At 44.7% G+C, this 20,276-nt stretch overlaps 2 protein-coding genes and 1 long non-coding RNA gene across 4 annotated transcripts; 2 read left to right on the top strand and 1 right to left on the bottom strand.

The window, feature by feature from the left end:
- Positions 1–1,340: 1,340 nt before the first annotated feature.
- Positions 1,341–3,622, top strand: LOC309715242 (uncharacterized protein; the record flags this gene model as incomplete). Its single annotated transcript, XM_082548215.1, has 4 exons — positions 1,341–1,835; positions 2,707–2,915; positions 3,020–3,137; positions 3,341–3,622. 4 exons carry the CDS (start codon positions 1,341–1,343, stop codon positions 3,515–3,517), a joined length of 999 nt encoding a protein of 332 aa, XP_082404341.1. The 3' UTR covers positions 3,518–3,622.
- A 1,357-nt stretch (positions 3,623–4,979) lies between these two features.
- On the bottom strand, positions 4,980–5,748 carry LOC309715302. The gene is made up of 2 exons (XR_014279181.1): positions 5,638–5,748; positions 4,980–5,592 (listed from the first exon to the last, which is right to left on the bottom strand). It is a non-coding gene; the product is annotated as an uncharacterized lncRNA (long non-coding RNA).
- Positions 5,749–16,104: 10,356 nt separating this feature from the next.
- On the top strand, positions 16,105–18,806 carry timd4 (T cell immunoglobulin and mucin domain containing 4). 2 transcript variants are annotated; one of them, XM_082548253.1, is made up of 8 exons: positions 16,105–16,339; positions 16,702–16,880; positions 17,054–17,216; positions 17,282–17,386; positions 17,475–17,554; positions 17,991–18,102; positions 18,179–18,212; positions 18,416–18,806. In XM_082548253.1, the coding sequence occupies exons 1-8, from the start codon at positions 16,279–16,281 to the stop codon at positions 18,498–18,500; spliced, it is 819 nt and encodes a 272-aa protein (XP_082404379.1). In that variant the 5' UTR covers positions 16,105–16,278; the 3' UTR covers positions 18,501–18,806. The 2 variants fall into 2 exon arrangements, with proteins under 2 accessions (XP_082404379.1, XP_082404378.1); XM_082548252.1 differs by having other exon boundaries at positions 16,108–16,339; positions 17,282–17,398.
- Positions 18,807–20,276: the final 1,470 nt, after the last annotated feature.

Genomic DNA, 20,276 nt, shown 5'->3' with positions numbered 1-20,276 from the left:
GGCGTGGCCATTACGAGGCCTAACAACAACAGTTAGAAACAAACAAATAATGGTGCAGTAACATCGGCTGTAGATGTGATCATCACCATGAATCCAGGGCGTTTCTGTCTGGTGACCTCGGCATATCAATGTCGAAAAAACTGTGGGAGGAGCCACGGGAGTTCAGGGTCGGATCTGAGACCCCTTAGGAAGGACTTTCATTGGATGTCAAAGAACTTCTGTCCATGAGCTCAGGAAGTTCTCAGGGCGTGCAGGGGAACAGCTGACATGTACTCGATTTATTGTCGAGGGTGGAAAGAGGACTTTGAGGAGCTCCTGAGTCTGACCGAACCTTCGTCTGTGAAGGAGACACAGCCTGAAGATTTGAGGGAACCTCTGCAGATACACTGGCAGAGATGCTGTCTGGTTCAGGACGTCAGGACTGACTCAGACTTGTCCTGAGATGATAACGGCTCTGTACATCACGGGCTGTTTGGGCTTTAAGGTGCGGACAGCACCTTTGTACTGGCAGACTGAGGTGGTTCCCTTTGGAGGTCTTCCAGGCAGGAGACCCCGAGTGAGACCAGAACCTGCTGGTCTGGTTAGGAAGGCCTCAGAAGTCTGGAATACGGCTCAGCCTGCAGGTGACCTGACTTTGATGGATGGATATGTTTTTACAAGCAGACACTTCTGATGAGCGCTGGGGTCAGAGCGCAGCTTGTTTTTGTAACGTTTTTTATTGTTGGCAAGAGTGTTAATAAAAAAATTTTTAATCATGAAACAGAAACACGAGAACACAAAGAGAAGAAGAGCGTTGGGTCAGGTCTAAATGACCTGTTCAAGTTCAATAAGCAGAAAGAGGTGAACATGTTTCAGTAAAACGACCCTGATGGTTTCCATCACAGCACGAACGTCCGGCTCATATCGGCCTCAGGTGAATTCTGCTCAGCCCGGACGCAAGTGAAGGAGGAAGAAACCACAGTGACATCAGAAACAGTTTGGCACCCGCACTTCCTGTCTCATTACATCACACCGTTTCCTACAACTCAGAGGAAATACACCAGACAAGCCTTTTATGGAAATGTAAGGTTGGTTAGGTTCACTGAACAAAACCATGACAGCAGGTCCTCGGTGATGAAGCAGAATTCAAACAAACAACAACAAACCTCAAACATCTGAAGACGAATCAAACTGAAACTTCAGGCAAGACGTGCAGTCAATGAACCAAAACCAGAACGCTGTGTGTGTGTGCGTGTGCGTGTGTGTGTGTGTGTGTGTGTGTGTGTGAGAGACTGGGTGGGGTCTGAATAAAAGTGTGTCCCGTCAGATATCAGAGACTACTTCTCTTCAGCTCACCCTCCATGATCATGCAGACGCAGACAAACAGCCGAAACTATCCTGAACATTTGATAGAGGGTCAGCATGTGCGGCTGAATGATTTAAGAAGTACAGCTGAGCGTCAGGGTTTGGAGAACCAGTACCTCTACAAAGAAGACATCCCTGACTACCCCCGACCCGAGTTCTACGTGTCTCACCTGAAACATGACACAGAGCGACGGGGGCTATGTGGGATCCGGAAGGACAGAGGCTTCAAGGATCCTCGTGGAGGCTCCTCGGATCCTCGCCATCTCTCCCTGGTGTGGTGGAGTCTGGCTGTGGGACCCGAGGAGATCCAAGCGGCTGAGACGAGGCTTCTGCAGGAGACCTACCCAGACGGGATGGAGGAGCAGGCTGCAGAGCAGGAGAGCTTCCTGTGGAAGTTCGCCTCCTCTCCAGCCTTCAGGAGGAGGTCGAGACTGGGCTCGTACCGCTTCAGGTTTCCTCTGGAGGAGGTGCTGACGGCCTACAGCGAGCAGGTAATCCTACGTTTAAATGACTGTTTGCATTGACAGAGCTGACATCACCGCCCGTGAGCACCATAAAAGAGTCAGAGATGTCTGTGAACTTCATGTCAAACACTTTTCAGAGGCAGAGTTTGAACATGAATATCTAAAACACTGTTAACAACAGAAACCTGACAGTTTCACCCACATGGAAAAGATATGAATAAATCTTATAAAGTTTGTGTCTGTCTTGTGTGAAACTTGTATGAAAAGCATACAAGAGTGAAAACACATATAAGAGCCCTTGAAAAATTATATAATGAAACTTGTATGTTTTGGATACTTCCTAAAACAATATGTGAAAGTAATGAGAAAGTGGCCACCTTCATGAGTAAATCATATAAGTTTTTACTATTTCTTTTCCATATGGGCACTGGTGGGTCTTACCAGAAACATGAAACAGGATCTAGTATTCAAATATCTGCATCCTGGATCATTTAGATATTTTAAAACTTCAAGTAGTCCTGTAAAAAACTGCAAACAATAACCTGGGACTGTTCATGAATGATGTGTATTTATATTTCTCCATAATGTTAAAACACTGAATACTGTAATATTACATTCTTAGTCACAAACTGAAGAACGTGCTTTTTTCGTTCAGCTTACATGGACTCAGTAAATATTTCAGGTGGAAACACAAACATCAGCCGACTGGAACAGACCCAGTTAAAACTCAAAGTGTAATCACAACATTCCTGACAACACCGAACAACAGGGCACTTCCATCCTTCGTTTACAGCGAGCTGCTGTCGTGACTCAAAGCGCACGTCGACCGAAACTCGCTGTGCCGCGTCACTCTTTCTGTCTCTGGAAGTAAAACTGAAACTTCTGTTATCGTCCCCAGTTTTGCTCTGGAGCTCCGCCCATCATGAGGGTGTTCAAGACCTCGCTGTACAAACAGGAAGTGCAGTACTCTGTGCTGGTCCACAGCCCGGCCAATCAGCTGCTCTTCTCAAGGTTTCCTTTGCTCCCTGATGATGACCCGGACGCCGTCTGCACTTATAGAGACGGACGCTTCATCTGGAGACCGGAGGCCATGTGTAAGACACACAGGTAAGAATCACACAGGTAAGAATCACACGGGTAAATGTGGAAATGACCTCCAGTGAGAGACTAAAAGCGCCCTCTGACCTCTGTGTCTCTGCCCGTCCTCTCAGCTACGAGTTGATCCGAGGACCTGACGAGAACCAGATGGACGCTCGGGGGCCGATTAGGCACCCAGAGTTTTATGTGTGGGATCACGTCGCCGTCGCCCTGCACATGGAGAACAGAAAGGTACCTTCGCTGCTCCTCCTCCTCACTATCAGCCAGCCGGCTCCTCCAGCCCGCCCCAGACTGCATCCACCACAGCGTGAGCGCTGAAAGGCTTTGAATGAACCGCCGTGTGAAGAGCTCAGAGTGCTGGACCATCACGTCTGACTCTGACAGTTTAATTTCTGACTGAGCTTCAGTTTCATGGTTGTCTTTTTCTGTTTCAGGTGCTGAGGTTTGATCCTGAGCAGCTGAGAGAAAACCTGAGGTTCTGCTGGAGGGACAACAGGACAATTATACCCCAAACACGCTTTGATCACTTCTGCAGAGCCCACTCCCTCCTTAGACGCCTGTGGCCCAGATACTCCTGGCTGGAGAAGGAGCCCCCACTCCGGCCTACCTGAGGCAATGAATCCACATTTGTCCTGACAGCTGCCTCGAGTGGACACTAGGAGAACTGCAGTCTTTGTTTTCTGATACGTGAATTAAAAATACTCTAGTAAAAGGTATCTCTGAGGTTGTGTCTACTATGAATGTGATAAAAATAAAGAAATAAAGATGAAATAAAGATAAATGAACTCGGGGGTGGCATAAGCTCCACCCCCGGCAGCCCTGAACTGGATCAGTAGAAGATGATGGGCTCAGAGTTCCAGCAACACAACTTCTATCACACCTGGAGACTGATGAGGTACAATACAAACAGTACAGCGAGTAGCTAGGACGCCAATGTCACAGCCTGGCCCTCGCCATAATTTGTATCATGGTGGCTGGACTTTGTTCTCTGTGTTCTGTGCCTTTAAATGTCTCTGCAGGTCCCTTTGAGAGCTGGCAGCTGCTGATTGGTTCCCTGATCAAGTGGCTGTTTTAAAAACCCTCCCCAGCAGCAGCTGAGCTGTGTGTGTGTGTGTGTGTGTGTGTGTGTGTGTGTGTGTGTGTGTGTGTGTGTGTGTGTGTGTGTGTGTGTGTGTGTGTGTGTGTGTGTGTGTGTGTTCGTTCCTGTCTAGCTATCTTTATGAGGACGGAAAGCTGCATTCTACTATACTTGTGAGAACCAACAGTCACTCTTCATGGAGCTGAGTACATCAAGTGTTTAAAACAGAAGCTGTGCAGGTCTGAGATCAGCAGCTTTGTGAAACACCAAACTGAGGTCCTGGTAATGCTGATATATAGTGACACAGTTACATGAGTGATTCAATTCAATTCAATTCAATTCAATTCAGTTTTATTTATATATATATATACTGTGTATATATATATATTTATATAGCGCCAAATCACAACAAAAGTCGCCTCAAGGCGCTTCATAGATACAGAGAAAAACCCACCAATCATATGACCCCCTATGAGCAAGCACTTTGGCGACAGTGGGAAGGAAAAACTCCCTTTTAACAGGAAGAAACCTCCAGCAGAACCAGGCTCAGGGAGGGGCGGGGCCATCTGCTGTGATTGGTTGGGGTGAGAGAAGGAAGACAGGATAAAGACATGCTGTGGAAGAGAGACAGAGATTAATAACAGATATGATTCAATGCAGAGAGGTCTGTTAACACATAGTGAGTGAGAAAGGTGACTGGAAAGGAAACACCCAGTGCATCATGGGAATCCCCCGGCAGCCTACGTCTATTGCAGCATAACTAAGGGAGGATTCAGGGTCACCTGGTCCAGCCCTAACTATATGCTTTAGCAAAAAGGAAAGTTTGAAGCCTAATCTTGAAAGTAGAGATAGTGTCTGTCTCCTGAATCCAAACTGGAAGCTGGTTCCACAGAAGAGGGGCCTGAAAACTGAAGGCTCTGCCTCCCATTCTACTTTTAAATACTGTTGGGGGAAAACTCTGTAAAAGACCCAGGAGAAATAAAGACACAATGAGACAAAGTTACTTTCTTTATCAAACGTGTACACGGGTGAGCTGCTAAGAACAACTCACACCATGCACAGTGGCTTGGTAATTTTTATAGGCACAGAGCACAGAGACAGTGAGAACAGGATAACAAATAATAAACAGATAAAATAAAACAACTCCATATATGGTGCTAGTCTCGTCAGCAGAGAGCTAGGGAAGATAAAACAATCTAAAACAATATGTCCCAGAAACAAGATGTGTTTGCTGGGAAAGTCTAAAAAGATAATTCTAAACTAATCTAACCATAGGCAGAGGGCAGACAAAAGGCATCTTTGTACATTTAAAAGAAGGTAAAGAAACATAGAATCATTTTTCCTGTAACATTCCCTCCTGTTTTAACTTATTTTAAATGTATACAACAATTGTCTGTGAAGGTTATTTATTAAGTATCTTAAGCAATTTTTTAATTTTCAAAATGTCAGCATAGCAGAAATGGAAGTCATTTGGTCTAAAGAATAAAACAAAAGAAAATAATAAAAAGAAAAACATAGTAAATGAAAATCATAGTAAATGAAATAACAAGTGGAATAAACAAGAAAAAATAATAAAACTAAAACTACAAAAAATAAAAGGATGAAAACCTTATATTTTAAAACGAAAACTACAAAAAATAAAAGGATGAAAACTAAAATGAAAACTTTGTATTTAAAAATGATGAAAACCTAATAGGTAAAATGAAAACTTCAAAAAATACAAGGATGAAAACCTTATATTTAAAATGATGCAAACCTTAAATTGAAAACTTCATATTTAAAATGAAAACTTCAAAAAATAAAGGATGAGAACTTCAAAAAATAAAAGGGTGAAAACCTTATATTGTACCTGCATAAACTACTAATGTGTTAATCAGTGCATGATCACTTGACAAGTCATTTTTAATCACCACGTCATTTATTAGCAGCTAGTACAAGTTCTCCTCTAACAGAATTGCAACGGGATGCTGTTCTTCTTCAGGCACGGCAATATAAGCAGTCATTGTAGTTGTTATCATCTTTGAAATCATTACTCTTAGGCATGGCAACACACACAACACTAATATGAGCAGTGCTATCATGATGAGACCTAGAAGGAAAAATGGCTTTGCTACAGCAGCCAGCCATGAACCGCTGAACAGCCAGTCAAGCCAGCCTTGTGCTGTAGCTGCTCCAGGTGTGTGGTCAGTGACATATTTTTGCAGAGCGGTCAAATTCTGCAAAGCTTCATAAATGTCTCCTCCAGTTTCGTATCCTTCAGGGATAAAAGTGCAACATGTTTCCCCGATCAGCTTGCAAACTCCTCCTTGTGATGCTGTTAGCAGGTCTAGTGTCAGTCTGTTCTGCAGCACCATCGTTCTGATGGCCTGCTGTTCTCCTGCTAAGGCCGTTCCCAGGGTCTTAGTCAAGTTGATGTGTCGTAGCAGAGCATATCGGTTGATTTCCACATGATCCCGCACCTCGGCAACTCCAATGCCGGGGATCAAGCTCTGTAAGAATTTCACTCCTCCTCAGATGCGAAACTCTCCCGGCACTCCAGTGTCCACAGTAATGCCGAAAGAATTGGGGGAGGCGATGTCCACTTCACGTCTCTGTCGGCGGCTTGGGTGATGTGCAACACTTTGCATGAAGAAAACGTGATCTGATAATTCCACTAGGGCGCACAGACCTCCCCAACCTTCAGGGAGTGACAGATAAGCCTTGTTGCCACATAGGAAGTACCAGTCAGCCAAAACTCTGGTTCCTCTACTGCTGGGTGCCGTCCGTGCACATCCTGTCTGGTACTGAGTCTTTGTTTGTAGTGGCATTCGGTAGCTGTAGTCGGAGCGACAGTTTAGGGCCATCAGCGTCGTGTTACTGGCACAGGTGGCGTTGATTGAACAGGCCATACACTTCCTCTCGTTCCTTGGTGGGCAGAAAGTGTATATGTACTTACATAGGTGAGTAGGCAGCTCCCCCACTGCCCGCGAGCCATTGTTCATCACACATACTGGAAGTTGTGCTGCGTTCAGCTTGTTCAGTAGAATTACATCAGGCAGTGGGTCTGAGACTTGGGGCCAGGTCAGTAGGTAGGTCTGTCCGGAACAGTGCACATTCGTGAGTGATGATGACCTCCAGGTTGCTTTCGCTGGGATGCTGTAGTTGGCCTTGGACCAAAGAGTACCGTAGCCTGGATGTGTTGCCAGGCCCAACAGGCACCAACTGCGATCTTCAGGTATGCTGTACGGCCACAGGCCAGACGTCTGCGAGGATAGGGGCATATGGGTACATGCATAGCAGTCAGTTTTGTTATTCAAGTGAGCTGTAGTGTTCATAAACTGCCACCAAAAGTTAGTGGCGTATCCATGGGGAAACTCGGTGTACTGTCCTTTGTCATACAGTGTCTGCCTTTTCTCCATATAGCGTGACTTGTTGTCCCTCACGGAAGCAAAGGTGAGGAGCCCGGCCATGGTCAGGGCCGCTGCAGTTGCTAAGAGCCACCACCTCATGACGACGGAACACACCCTCCTGTCGCGAGTAGACCCCCCGGCCAGGAAAGCTGACCCCTCCACCGGGCGAGATCACAACAAGCGGGCAAGCCTGCCGTCAGCTGTGTTTAGATGGCTTCACTTACTGGCTCTGATGGATGCAAGATGGTCGTTCCGCTATTTTGCAAGCTCCAGTTTTTCCTTTGGAGCACTTTGATCAGAACCCAGTCACCGGGCTGTGATCTGCAAGACACTTGATAGACATCATTACATTCTTCGTCATTTACAATCATCTCTTTATTTTCCTACAACTTAGACATACATTTTGCTACTGAAATTGTATCTGCCTTTTTCACTGGGTAGATTTCTGGCCACTTTGAGAATACATCTATAACCACTAGGGTGTATTTTTACCCTTGGCATTCATTTAGCTCAATAAAGTCCATATGGATTGTGTGGTCTCAGGTTTCCCTGAGCATTATATTTTTGACACGTCATGCATGTTCTGACAAATTGTTTTGCTGAGGTTTCAAAATTTACAGTGTAGAATTTACAGTGTAGAAATGAGAGTTGACAATACTGGTCAGTCCCCCCGTTGACAAATGCGTACAGCCATGAGTCACTAATGCCGCCATTTTGTGGAGGAATTTTGGCAACACTAGCTTGCCATAACACATCATTAAGTCGTTTGTCAGAACTGCACCGTGTTTTAGCCATTTTGCCTGCTCTGCTGTGCTTGCTGCTTTTGTTCATTTTTCAACACATCCAGTGGAATCTGATGTGTGTTCACTGCCATCAATGTGATGTTTGTGTTTTGTGCCGCCTATTTTGCTGCTCTGTCAGCAAAGTTATTGCCTGTAGTAATGAAAGAGTCAGTAGGCGTTGTAAGAGGTTGGCATGCTGGTTTGCCAGTTGGTGTAATCATTCCTCTGTTATGCCAAATTTTTTGCAAAATGATGCACAGCAGAGAAAACATACTGGCTGTCTGTATGTATGTTTATTAGTTTGTCTTTGTGTATTTAGCTTTCGCGTATCACAGCTATCAGCTCAGCGCTCTGTGCAGGACATGAAGAAGAAAGTGGTTTTGCTTCTATTATTTTACTATCTGTGGTTACTGCGTAACCTACACAATTTCGGCCTGTGCTGTAAGGTCAAATGCTGTTCTCCTAGCTTCCACACTTGCTGATCATAAGGTGGATCTGGGCCTGGAGTTTGTTTAAATCTCAGAATGTTGTGATACTCGGTCGGTTTCTGGCACTCAGGTGTAATACCAGAAAAGAATGGCATGACTGCTATCTTAAGTTTTGTCAGAGCGTCTCTACCTAGCAAATTTACTGGACACAACGGGTCATATATGCATTTAATAAAGCACCTGCGGCCACTTGCTGTGTGTACTAGTTCTAAAAAGGCAGTTAATTGTTGTACAGTTGTGTGGCCTGAAGCTGACTTTACAACTAATTTGTCCTCTACTCCTACAATCTCGTGGGAAGTGACCTTCCTCTCCACGGTTCTAGCAGGCGTTGTCTCTATGTTATCTGCTGTTTCTGCGTGGCTGTCTGCAGCCTTGGTGTTTATGACTTTGCTCGCCTCTCTGTTCCTGATAACCACCTGCGGATTAGTGTTTTAGTCTGTTGTCAACAGTCAGCCTTATTTTGAAGTTACAGAAAGCTTCTCCTTTTTTGTTTGTCTTGGTTTGGGAGAATAGATGCAACTCTACATTTTCACTTAAGGCAGTTTTGAATAATTTCTAGTTTTTCAAACAATTCATGGATCTCACACATTTCAAACTTTCAAGTTAGGGTTGTTTCCCATTTATACATATATATATATATATTTAACTTTGCATAGCTCACAGCTCATAGCTCACAGCTGTAAACCTAGGCATTTTTCAATCATATGCCTAATCACTATGTGTCACTGTGACTCTCAAGTATGGTCACAAGTTCGTTTAAATTCGTTTCCAAAACCAACAAAATAATCAAACAAAAACAAAAAACATAAACTTGTCAGGACACAAAAGAAAAAAGAAAAATGCTGCCACCCGAACAAGGCAGAAGTCTGCATATGTTGGCTTTTAATAGCATGCAGCTTGTAACATGGTAGACTAATGTGCCTGTGTTAATTCAGCTCCATATTATTGTGTGAAGTTGCCCTGGGTTGGGAGTGGTTTTGTGTGTGTCACATTTTTGGTGAGCCAATGGCTGGAATGGGGTTGGACTAATTAGAGGCAGGTGTACTTGATTGCACTGATACACTGGTCTTCTTATAGCCCATACTACAAACACTGCTGTTTTGTTTTGTCTCTCTGTGCAGGTATGTAATGTGATGAAATCAGATATGTTTGGGATGGACGGGTTTTGCCCTATGAATTTTATATTAAGTGCGTCGTTTTGTCTCTCTGTGCAGGCCAGGGCCTATTATATGCCACAGCCTAAAGGCAGCAGGATTGCAGAGGCTTGAGTGACCACTGACTATATGCTTGCAGGGTGGTGGGTCTCCAAGGACAACTTCTAACCCTGTTAAAGGCAACATGTGGAGTGCAACTTGGCCGTGTGGCATAGCTGGCTCTGGCCTTGGGACTGTGTGTTTTTATACAATTCTTAAGTGGGACACTGGACTGTTTTATCTTTTATCTCTTGATATATTTTTCGTCAATAAATTATCTTTTAGAATTTTATTGACTGACATCTTTTTGCCCACGACTGAGACGGTTGGTCAGACCTACAGTCTTTCTTTGGGTGTGTTACAGCAGCTTCTGCTCTAAAAGAAACAAATAAAAAGAAAAGAAAATGTGGAACATGCTCATCAGCTTAGCAGTGTCTACATATTTAATTCAGCTTCTCAATCCTGTAGTTGTAGCTGTTGTCTACAGGGTTTTGCTTATTGGTTGTTATTATAGGTGTGCTCTATATCTCAGCAATGTGTCATTCTAGGATGATAGGTTTCAAGCTGGTCAAGTGCCTCTATGCACTTCATTAGTTTAGTTATTCTCTGTATTGTCTTCATCTCACATGTCATTACACTGAGTTTCAGCAAACCTTAAGCTTGATGCAGACTACTGCTTAACAATTATCCACCTCACATCATAACCGACTAAGGTGCCTCTTCATATTAATATTATGTCATTGTTAATATTATCCTCTTTGTCTTATATAACAGCAATAGCATAATATTTTATCAGTGTGTACCACTATACTACTACTGAGCCAATTTGTTAGTTAGGATCATCTTATTCAGCAAACAGATAATTTTGAATTCATCCAATCTGCGGTCACATTTGTTCTCTCTGTTGCATGGCGGACCAGGCAGTTCTATTATAATATATTATTTATATTTTATTTTGTATCCATCAAGGGCTTCAGATGACCTGCAGAATCATCCTTTTCCCAGGGTGGAGACAGTTACCTTTTCACACACTGTCCTTGGCTGAACAATGACACAGCCTTAATATACCTTATTTATTTTATTAAAATATTTTCGTGTGAATTATTTGCTTTATATACATTTTATACATGCTGGGCATGGTCATCATGCCAACTGTGTTTCATTGTTAATATCACTTTACAGGTTGTTATCCTTGCTATTATTAATTTCAAGTACTCTAAAGATCATTTCTACTGTAATTTTCCCTTTGTTTATCTTTATTTCGTACTTTTTATATTTATATCTACTCAGTGGGGTCTGTTTTCAACCCTTTTAAACTACTTCAAACTACTTTGATCTCTATTTTCACTTAAAGGATTATTATGTTCTTCCTGATATGGGTGGTGCTGCAGATGCGGCTGCAGGAATGAGTGATGGCTTTCTAAAAGGATTGTGGGAACTGCACAGTGTCTCGTCTTCTGGTTTTACTAAACTGGCAGTTGAGTTCTGTTCTTCTGACTGTTTATATTTTGTTTTCTTAAATCTCTCAGTTTACAGACACTGTTTTTGTCCGGCGTCTGGACTTTTCTTTTCTCACCACTGCTCGTCAGCAGGAGTGAGTTTTAATTTCACTTGCTTGATTACCCATCTTATTTATGTATTTAATTATTTTTGTTTAAGTAATATATACACAATACAGCTGCTATCACCTTCGCTGGTATTAGAGACGAGAGTGGTTGCTCACACGCCCTTCTACTTTCGGACTATTTCCAAAAGCGGTGTGAACTTTACGAGACGGAACTCGACCGTTCTCTCAACTCACCAGCACGTCAGTGAATAGCAGTAAAAGAAAAACACAGTAGGAGCAGCTCAGTCTCTTATTGGACCGTGAAAATTCAGCTTGCTCCGTTAATTAAAACAATACACACATTCACATTCACAGCTTCGACGCGCGCGCGACCGGAACCCTTATGATAAGGGGAGCTCCCAGAGCTACTTACTCCCTAGACCCAGTCTAGACCCAGCTGGGGGAGCTACCCAGAGCTCCAAAGCTACCAGTCGACGAGCTACTTCCGCTATTTTAAATTCCCTGAATTCAAAATGCGCTTTTACGCAAGATTGTGTCAGTGTGTCTGTATCTACCTGGTCAGTGTCGCCGGGTCTGGTCCACCTCGATCGGGTCCCACCACCGTGGGTCGCTTTCTAAGACGTTGGCCAAGACCCGAATTTAACGCTCTTGGTCTTTTATCACACACCTGGTGTGTGGGCTGTCGACAGACGAACAACGTGGACTGGTCACGGAGATGGGACACGATGGAGGCGCTCCGGCTGTCGAAGGACCAAGAAATGTCGGGGGAAAACTCTGTAAAAGACCCAGGAGAAATAAAGACACAATGAGACAAAGTTACTTTCTTTATCAAACGTGTACACGGGTGAGCTGCTAAGAACAACTCACACCATGCACAGTGGCTTGGTAATTTTTATAGGCACAGAGCACAGAGACAGTGAGAACAGGATAACAAATAATAAACAGATAAAATAAAACAACTCCATATATGGTGCTAGTCTCGTCAGCAGAGAGCTAGGGAAGATAAAACAATCTAAAACAATATGTCCCAGAAACAAGATGTGTTTGCTGGGAAAGTCTAAAAAGATAATTCTAAACTAATCTAACCATAGGCAGAGGGCAGACAAAAGGCATCTTTGTACATTTAAAAGAAGGTAAAGAAACATAGAATCATTTTTCCTGTAACAAATACTCTAGGAACAACAAGTAGGCCTGCAGAGCGAGAGCCAAGTGCTCTAATAGGGTGATATGGTACTACAAGGTCATTAAGATAAGATGGGGCCTGATTATTTAACCCTCCTGCCATCCTTTAAAAAACTCACACCCATCACCCTAGGGACCATTCTCAGCCACGCCATAAAAAGACCATATATCCATATTTTATTCCACTTTAAATTAGCCAACCTTGTAAAACTACTTCTCCCTGAAATATTCATGTAAAGTTTTAATTATATTTTCGTTGTTTTAACCCTTCAAATCCCAGTGTTATTACATGAGCGCCCTGTGTTATAAGCCCCAAAAACCAAAAAACGAAACTAAATATTTCCACAAAAAACCAGTTGAAGTAATATGTGATTGTCATTATAAGTAGGCCTTTAGATGGACCAAAGATTGGCACCAACATACATTTTGACCTGCCATTATTTTTTTTGCATTTTTTTTGCAATTTAAAAATTAAAACTTCAAGGCCCTGAGTCTTCATTGACATCCAAGAAAAGAAGAAAAAATAAAATCATATGATGATAATTTGGGGTTGAAAAATAGCATTTATAATGGAAGTCAATGGGCAGAAAATGGTCCCCAGGGTGATGGGTGTGGGGATTTCTGCTGCTCAGCCATTTTAGGCTGATTTAAGGAATTCACACTGGAATATTAACATTGACAGGTAAAAACTATCCTGTGGCAAGTTTGGTTATATTCCACTGAACACAGTGGAAATGGCAGCCATTTAACACATAGCAGTGGCACAAAAAGGTCCCAAGAAGGCAGGAGGGTTAAGACCTCGTATGTGAGGAGCAGGATTTTGAATCCTGGATTTAACAGGAAGCCAAAACAGGAGAAATCTGCTCTCTCTTTCTAGTCCCTGTCAGGACTCTTGCTGCAGCATTTTGGATTAGCTGAAGGCTTTTCAGGGAGTTTTTAGGACTTCCTGATAATAATGAATTACAGTCGTCCAGCCTGGAAGTAATAAATGCATGAACTAGTTTTTCAGCGTCACTCTGAGACAGGATATTTCTAACTTTAGAGATGTTGCACAAATGGAAGAAAGCAGTCTTACATATTTGTTTAATATGTGCGTTGAAGGACATGTCCTGGTCAAACATGACTCCAAGGTTCCTCACAGCGTTACTGGAGGCCAAGGTAATGCCATCCAGAGTAAGGATCTGGTTAGATACCATATTTCTAAGATGTTCAGGGCCGAGTACAATAATCCTTTTTTGTCTTTAACTTTATCAATAAAACAGCTGCAGCCTTCACTACAGCACATGTGGTACTTTAACCTTTGTACTGTTTTCCTCACTTAATTTTACAGTTAAAATGTGAACATGTTGGATGATCTGTCTGCTGTCACTGGGTGGTGCTGAGGTCTGAATCTGAGCGCAGCTCCTGTAATCACAAACTGAAATATAAAGTTGATCTCAAATCTGAAATAAAGCTGATCCTTCTGTCCTCACACACTCAGGATCTGAAGCTCTTCTCTTACATTTTTTAGTCCTACAGTTCTGCTGATATGAGCTGTTTTTTTTACAAAAGGACGAAGCCTTTTAAACCAGCAGATTATCCAGTATAATGTTTACCGTTGACTTGTTGGTGCTTGTAAATGCAGGTCTACAAAGATGAGATGATGGAGCAGGTTTGAGTCCTGGTTCAGTCTGCTGCTGCAGAGGTGGAGGTGTTATCAGCAGTGTTTGAGCTGCTGCCTGAGCTTTGGACAACAAAGATAAATGCTCTAAATGATTTCTCTCAAAGGATGTATGGAGCACTGCACATGTAAACGCCGTGTCCCCTTCCTCTGAGCCGAACAGACAAAAGGACAGCACAGCCAAGCAGCAAACACTTGTATTATGACTCTGCCTCCTGATTTGGGCTGGGTCCAGTCCTTGGATCATCTTACATCTTCTGCAATGGACATCTTCCTGTAAGAGGAGACAGACGACACCTCTCTTCGTACACATGGCGACCGTCTCCATCCTCCAGTCAGCTCTTCAGTGGAATCCTTCACTGCAAATACACACAAACTGTACTGGGGGCTTAAAAACTAAAGTAACTAAAACATGGAGGTAAACAAGTGTGTGTAAATGTACTAATCAACTTATATATGCTCGCCATGTTTGTTTTTAACTGCAGCTGATGATGTCAGACTCTGCTTCTAGGCCCCGCCCATTAAACACACCTGTACCTACATAGATAAGCTCTGTTGGCTGAATTCAGCTGAAGTGGAGTCCACTCTGCATGGACACAGCCTCCACTGACTGCCCTCACATGTGCTTTAGTGCAGTGTACTGAAGCACAACACACACACACACACACACAACCTGGCCAAGTCTACCAAACGTCCGTGCCCAGGTAACACCACGTGGACGTGACTGCTGGGACAGAGCGACTCTTCTGTCGGCACACAAATGAAGCTGCACTGCAGCTAAAAGGCAAATAAGACTTTTGTATATATTCAGAGAAACAAGCATCGCTGTGCTGCACTGCACAGGAGAGGCTAGTAGTTTATTACTCATTTATTTAATGGGTTTGCTGTGGTAACCAGTGCACAGTGGGAGACAAAGGAATATGAGTATAAACATGGCTGTGTCTTGATGCAGCCTGTGCCGTGTTCATGTGAGAAATGTCTGCCTCTTGCATCCACATTATTAATGACTCACACTCCCAGCTCTTTGTATTACTGCACATCGGTATAAAACCTTCACCTCTCTGCGTGTTTGGGCTTTTCTTCTTCTTCTCACATTTCAAGTTCTTAGATTTTTGGCTTATTTGAAACTAAAAGTCTCAGATTTTCAGTTTGTGAAGAAAAAGAAGAAAACAGAAACATTTGGATCGAATAAAGAAGCCTCTGTGTGACGGCGACGTCTCCACCAGCCAGCAGAGAGTGTGTGTGTGTGTGTGTGTGTGTGTGTGTCTGTGTGTGTGTGCGTGTCTGTGTGTGTGTGTGTGTGTCTGTGTGTGTGTGTGTGTGTGTGTGTGTGTCTGTGTGTGTGTGCGTGTCTGTGTGTGTGTGTGTGTCTGTGTGTGTGTGTGTGTGTGCGTGTCTGTGTGTGTGTGTCTGTGTGTCTGTGTGTGTGTGTCTGTGTGTGTGTGCGTGTCTGTGTGTCTGTGTGTGTGTGTCTGTGTGTGTGTGTCTGTGTGTGTGTGTGTCTGTGTGTGTGTGTGTGTGTGTGTGTGTGTGTGTGTGTCTGTGTGTGTGTGTGTGTGTCACAGAGACAAAGTCTTTTTGTCCTCTGTGTTTTCTTCAGTTAAAGTCAGTTTTCAGCTTCGTCTGTTCTTCGTCAGTCATGACGCTGCCACCATCATTTCTCCTCCATCAGCTCTGACATCACTGTTATGGTCACATGAACGTGGCGAGGACAAATAAAAGCTCACCGTGTGAAACTAAACAGCTTAAAACACTAAACAGAACATGGAAACGAAATAAAGACAGACGGCTTATGGTGACCAACCTTTACTACAGCTGTACTGTGAACTCAGTACTGTAGTACATTTCCCAGACTGGTTACTCTGCAGCACTGATGATACACACATAAACACTGCAGCCGTTCACACTCGCAGACACACAAACAGGCTGTGTGTAGCTCCGCCCCCGTGACCTCCCCCCAACCTCCATCACAGAGACACACTGTACAGTGTGGCCGGACAGTCGTCCCTCACACACGCTCACACACTCGCAGGATGGCTGCTGACTCTCCTCCAACGCCCAGATCCTTCATCGCCCTCCTCTTCCTCCTGTCAGGTGAGAAGCACACACTCTGACATCAGCGTGACATCACAGCACAGGTCCTGACTCGTGGGTGTGACAGCGGCGCTCAGGTCTGTTTGTATGGCGTGAATGACGCCTCGTGGCTTCCTGTCTCTTTGTCTGTGTGAGCTCGTCTGTTCTCGTGGTCGTCTCCTGCTGGTCGACTGTTTCTCTTCTATGAAGGATTTAAAGTTTACCCAGCACAGAGCGCCGGTCAGCTACAGGAAGTCAGTACTGCGTATTTCCTGAATCCCGCTTTTTTTATTCGATCCTTCGCTCTTGTTGGTCTTATGTCACATCACAGCATCTCGTGTGTTTACATGTGCAAACGTCATGTTTGTGTGTTTGTGCTGCAGGTGGACGGTTTTCGTCCGTTTCCTCTTTTAAAGTAATGGAAGGGGGCGTGGCCTCTCTGTCCTGTCAGTACTCCGTGCAGCGTTTCGGGCTCAGCCGGGTCTGCTGGGGTCGCGGCTGCGGGACCTTCTGGTGCAGCAACATCCTGGTGCAGACCGACGAGAACGGCGCCGTCACACAGGTGTGATTACATCACAGAGGTCAGATTACATCTCAGAGTCACAGAGGTCAGGCATAACGTTGAGAACTTGATTATCTGGGGTTACCTGGCACTCCTGTAAGCTCCTCCCTGTTTATTCTTCTGTTGAATTCATGCTCCTCCCCCTGGTTGTATAACCCTGGTCCTGGCTGCAGGTGGAGGACCGCTACCAGCTGACGGGGGACATCATGGACGGGCAGATGGACCTGGACATCCTGAACGTGAGGCGGACAGACAGCGGGCCGTACTGCTGCAGGGTGGACATCAACGGGCTCTTCAACGACCAGAAGATGATCATGAACCTGAGAGTGGTCAAAGGTGAGCGACTGGTTTTATTTCTGAGGTTCTCCAGAGTTTGGTGATTCAATGTTTGTCCCTCTCAGCTCCGGTCTCGGCGCTCGTCCCCAGCTCTCCTCCTCCAACAACAACAGCGAGCACAACGACGGAGCTCACGACTGAACGAGTGACGGAGTCACCGACCTCCACAGGTGTGACGACAGGTGAGGTGAACTGTCTCTGTTAACTCTTCTCTGTGATAGACGTCCACTCCAGGTCTCTGGTCTCTGTCTCGTTTAGCCAACTGGAAAACTCTGCTGTCGTCTCAGCTGGACCTTCTGAGGAGAAACTCCACCCTGCTGCACGCTGACACCCTCACTGTGAGTAAGCACCACCCTCGCCATTACCTGCCATCTTAGGCCACGACGTGTTCGGGATTGTACAGCCACTAGCTCATAGCTTAGCTTAGCATGGAGGCTGGAAACAGGGCAAACAGGTGAGACCAAAGCGGAGCACGTTGGAGCAAACAAACACCAGGAGCTCGTGCGTACACCACGGTGTTGAGTCAGGGTGAGGACGTCCGTCCCACAGTTACCGCTGGGAACAAACTGGGTCATCAGCAGATCCCAGCTCAGCAGCATGAATGGATGAAACCTCACCGACCTTCTGGTTAGTGGCTGCCTGCTCTGCTGCCTGAGCTACAGCCCACTTTAAGAGTTCATGTCCTAAATTAACCGTTTCAGCCTCGGACCTTTGTTAGCCAGCTCCAAGCGAAACTGTCCGTGCTGCAGTCTGATGAATCCTCTCCACCTGCAGGTGGAGGACGCTCTGCCCTCCCTCTCCCTTCAGATCAACGTTCCCGTCCTCTCTCTCTCCGTCAGCGTGTTGATGGTCCTCGCCGCAGTGTTCCTCTTCCTGGCCTTCAGACGTACGTCCTCCATGTCTCTGCAGCACGTTTGCACACAGACACAAACATGAGGTTCATTTTTTGTTTTCTGCTGCAGGTGGAATCTACAGACGAGCCTTAAAGCCCGCCTGGTGAGTTGAGCACAGGAAGCAAACAGCACGCTAACACGCTGATGTCACACAGCGACAGCCAATCACAGCCAGCCAGCTTACTCTCACACCTGAAACAAAGCACGCAGAAAGAAGCACAGACCACCTCCACAACATGAATCAGAGTTATTGCTGCAGTGCTGAGGCTCGCTCTGGCAGTAACTCGGCTGTTTGTAACTCTGCAGCTTCTCCTCTGAAGAACCTCCTCACATCATCTACGAGATCCGCATGAGGAGGCCGGTGCAGGAGAACATCTACACTCTGGACTAACAGAGGAACCAGAGCGGCATTCGTGCAGGGAGGACGCTGGTGATGTTTCTGTTTACACTGTTATTAGAAACACTGTGATGAGCTCAGCACTGAGAGCGTGTTTAATGATTTTTGGTTCCTGGGTTATCTCTGCTCGTTGTTCATGTCTATTCTACTTTCTCTTTACATTTGTGACAGAAAAAATAAAGAGGCTGATGAATGTGAGATGTTGTGGTTAAATCTCAGTGGCCTCCATCTGTGATCTCAATAATAAAGCTGTATGTGTGGAAGCCTGAGAGCCAAATTAAAGTTCTGTCTCAATTCTTAGCTATTCTTTTTTTTATAAAAACAATAATCTGGGTGTCCCAACCTCTAACAAAAACGTGGGTTAAAGCGAAAAAGTTACGGCCTCCCCGTCGGGGAATCACTGCACTAAACCCTTGTGCAGTACCTTTGTTTGTCCATGATCACAGCCCTTTGGGCTGGTGGCGCTCTACACCATTGACGCACATGCATATTTCTCCACCTTGTGGCCAAAGACGGTATTACACCCATGACTCCCCGTGGGATTGTTTAGCTAAACGGCCCTAAACCGTCTCCCATTCATTCTCTATGGTAGTGCTAAACCACTACGGATGTAATATATTATTGGCCACTGTGGTCTCCCGGCGCTGTTTCGTCATTTTTAAAACTTTCCACCTCCAGAGAAGAAGTCAGACCTCAGCCCTGAGTGCTCATTAACCACAGGTAAGTAAGGTTACCTGAAATAAGAGTAAACCTGCAGCATAAATGTGCAGCTGTGTTTTGAAGGTTTATGACAGCTGGATTCATGTTTAGTTAAACAGTTTGTTGCTGTGTTCATCATGAATGAACGGCAGCTTTCATTACTCCGTGTGTGTAAATCAGCTGAGTGGGTTTCTGACAGAGTTATGTTGGCAACATTAAACGTGTGTGTGTTGTTTTCATGTTGATAATACACACACGCACACACACACACGCACACACACACACACACACGGCTCCACCTCAAACCCAAACCTCTTTTTAAGCATTTCTGCAGCTGGGTAATATCCATTGATTATTTAAAATTACATTGTAAATTGCAACTAACAACAACAACCCGCTTCTACAGTAGCTAACATGTTCGTGGATGATGACGACCAATCAGACACCACGTCAGTTATGGAGGAGACAAGCAATGAAGCAGTTGAAGCTACTACAGTAAGTGTTCAGTGTTCTTCAAGTAAAACAGATGCATCAACCCAGACTGAGATAAGTAAGTCAGACGTAGCGGCACAGCAGCAGTCTGATGTGCACGTTCCAGTCTCAGCGGACCACACCTACACAAGCAGACAGGAGACTGAACTGGACAAACAAGTAGACGTGGATGATGGTAACTCCCAGGATTTGTTCTTGTCATTTGATGAATCTAATGAACCAGAGGGGCCGATGGTGCGATATGGCAGCCTCGCCTCTGTCAGTCTGCCCCAGGGCAGCTGTGGCTACAACTGTAGCCTCCAGCTCTCGAGTCTCAGACTTCAAATACCGCACATACAAACACAAGACTTCTTCTAGTTTATGAGCCACAGTTAAAACAATTACACAAGCGGTGTATGAAGTGTGGCTCCCCGATTGTACAAGAAGAAATCAAAGAGCTTCAAAATGAAGGATCACAGTTGACTCTGGAGCTCAGTACGGATGGCAGTCTCAGCCTACTTTGAGTGGCACCAAAGGACAAGGAAACCTGCTTCTAACAGCATCAGTTTTTTCAGTGGCATTCATTTTGCTAAATTTTGT

This window comes from Aulonocara stuartgranti (assembly GCF_965226115.1).
Source record: "Aulonocara stuartgranti genome assembly, chromosome: 10".
NCBI lineage: Eukaryota > Metazoa > Chordata > Actinopteri > Cichliformes > Cichlidae > Aulonocara > Aulonocara stuartgranti.
This window is presented reverse-complemented; position numbering and strand designations above follow the sequence as displayed.

Bases quoted from the DNA above. Each gene is read 5' to 3' on its own strand.
- timd4 (XM_082548252.1), top strand. From the start codon at position 16,279: ATGGCTGCTGACTCTCCTCCAACGCCCAGATCCTTCATCGCCCTCCTC. The intron at 16,340-16,701 runs GTGAGAAGCACA...TTTGTGCTGCAG, and splicing joins CCTCCTCTTCCTCCTGTCAG to GTGGACGGTTTTCGTCCGTT. The intron at 16,881-17,053 runs GTGTGATTACAT...TCCTGGCTGCAG, and splicing joins AGAACGGCGCCGTCACACAG to GTGGAGGACCGCTACCAGCT.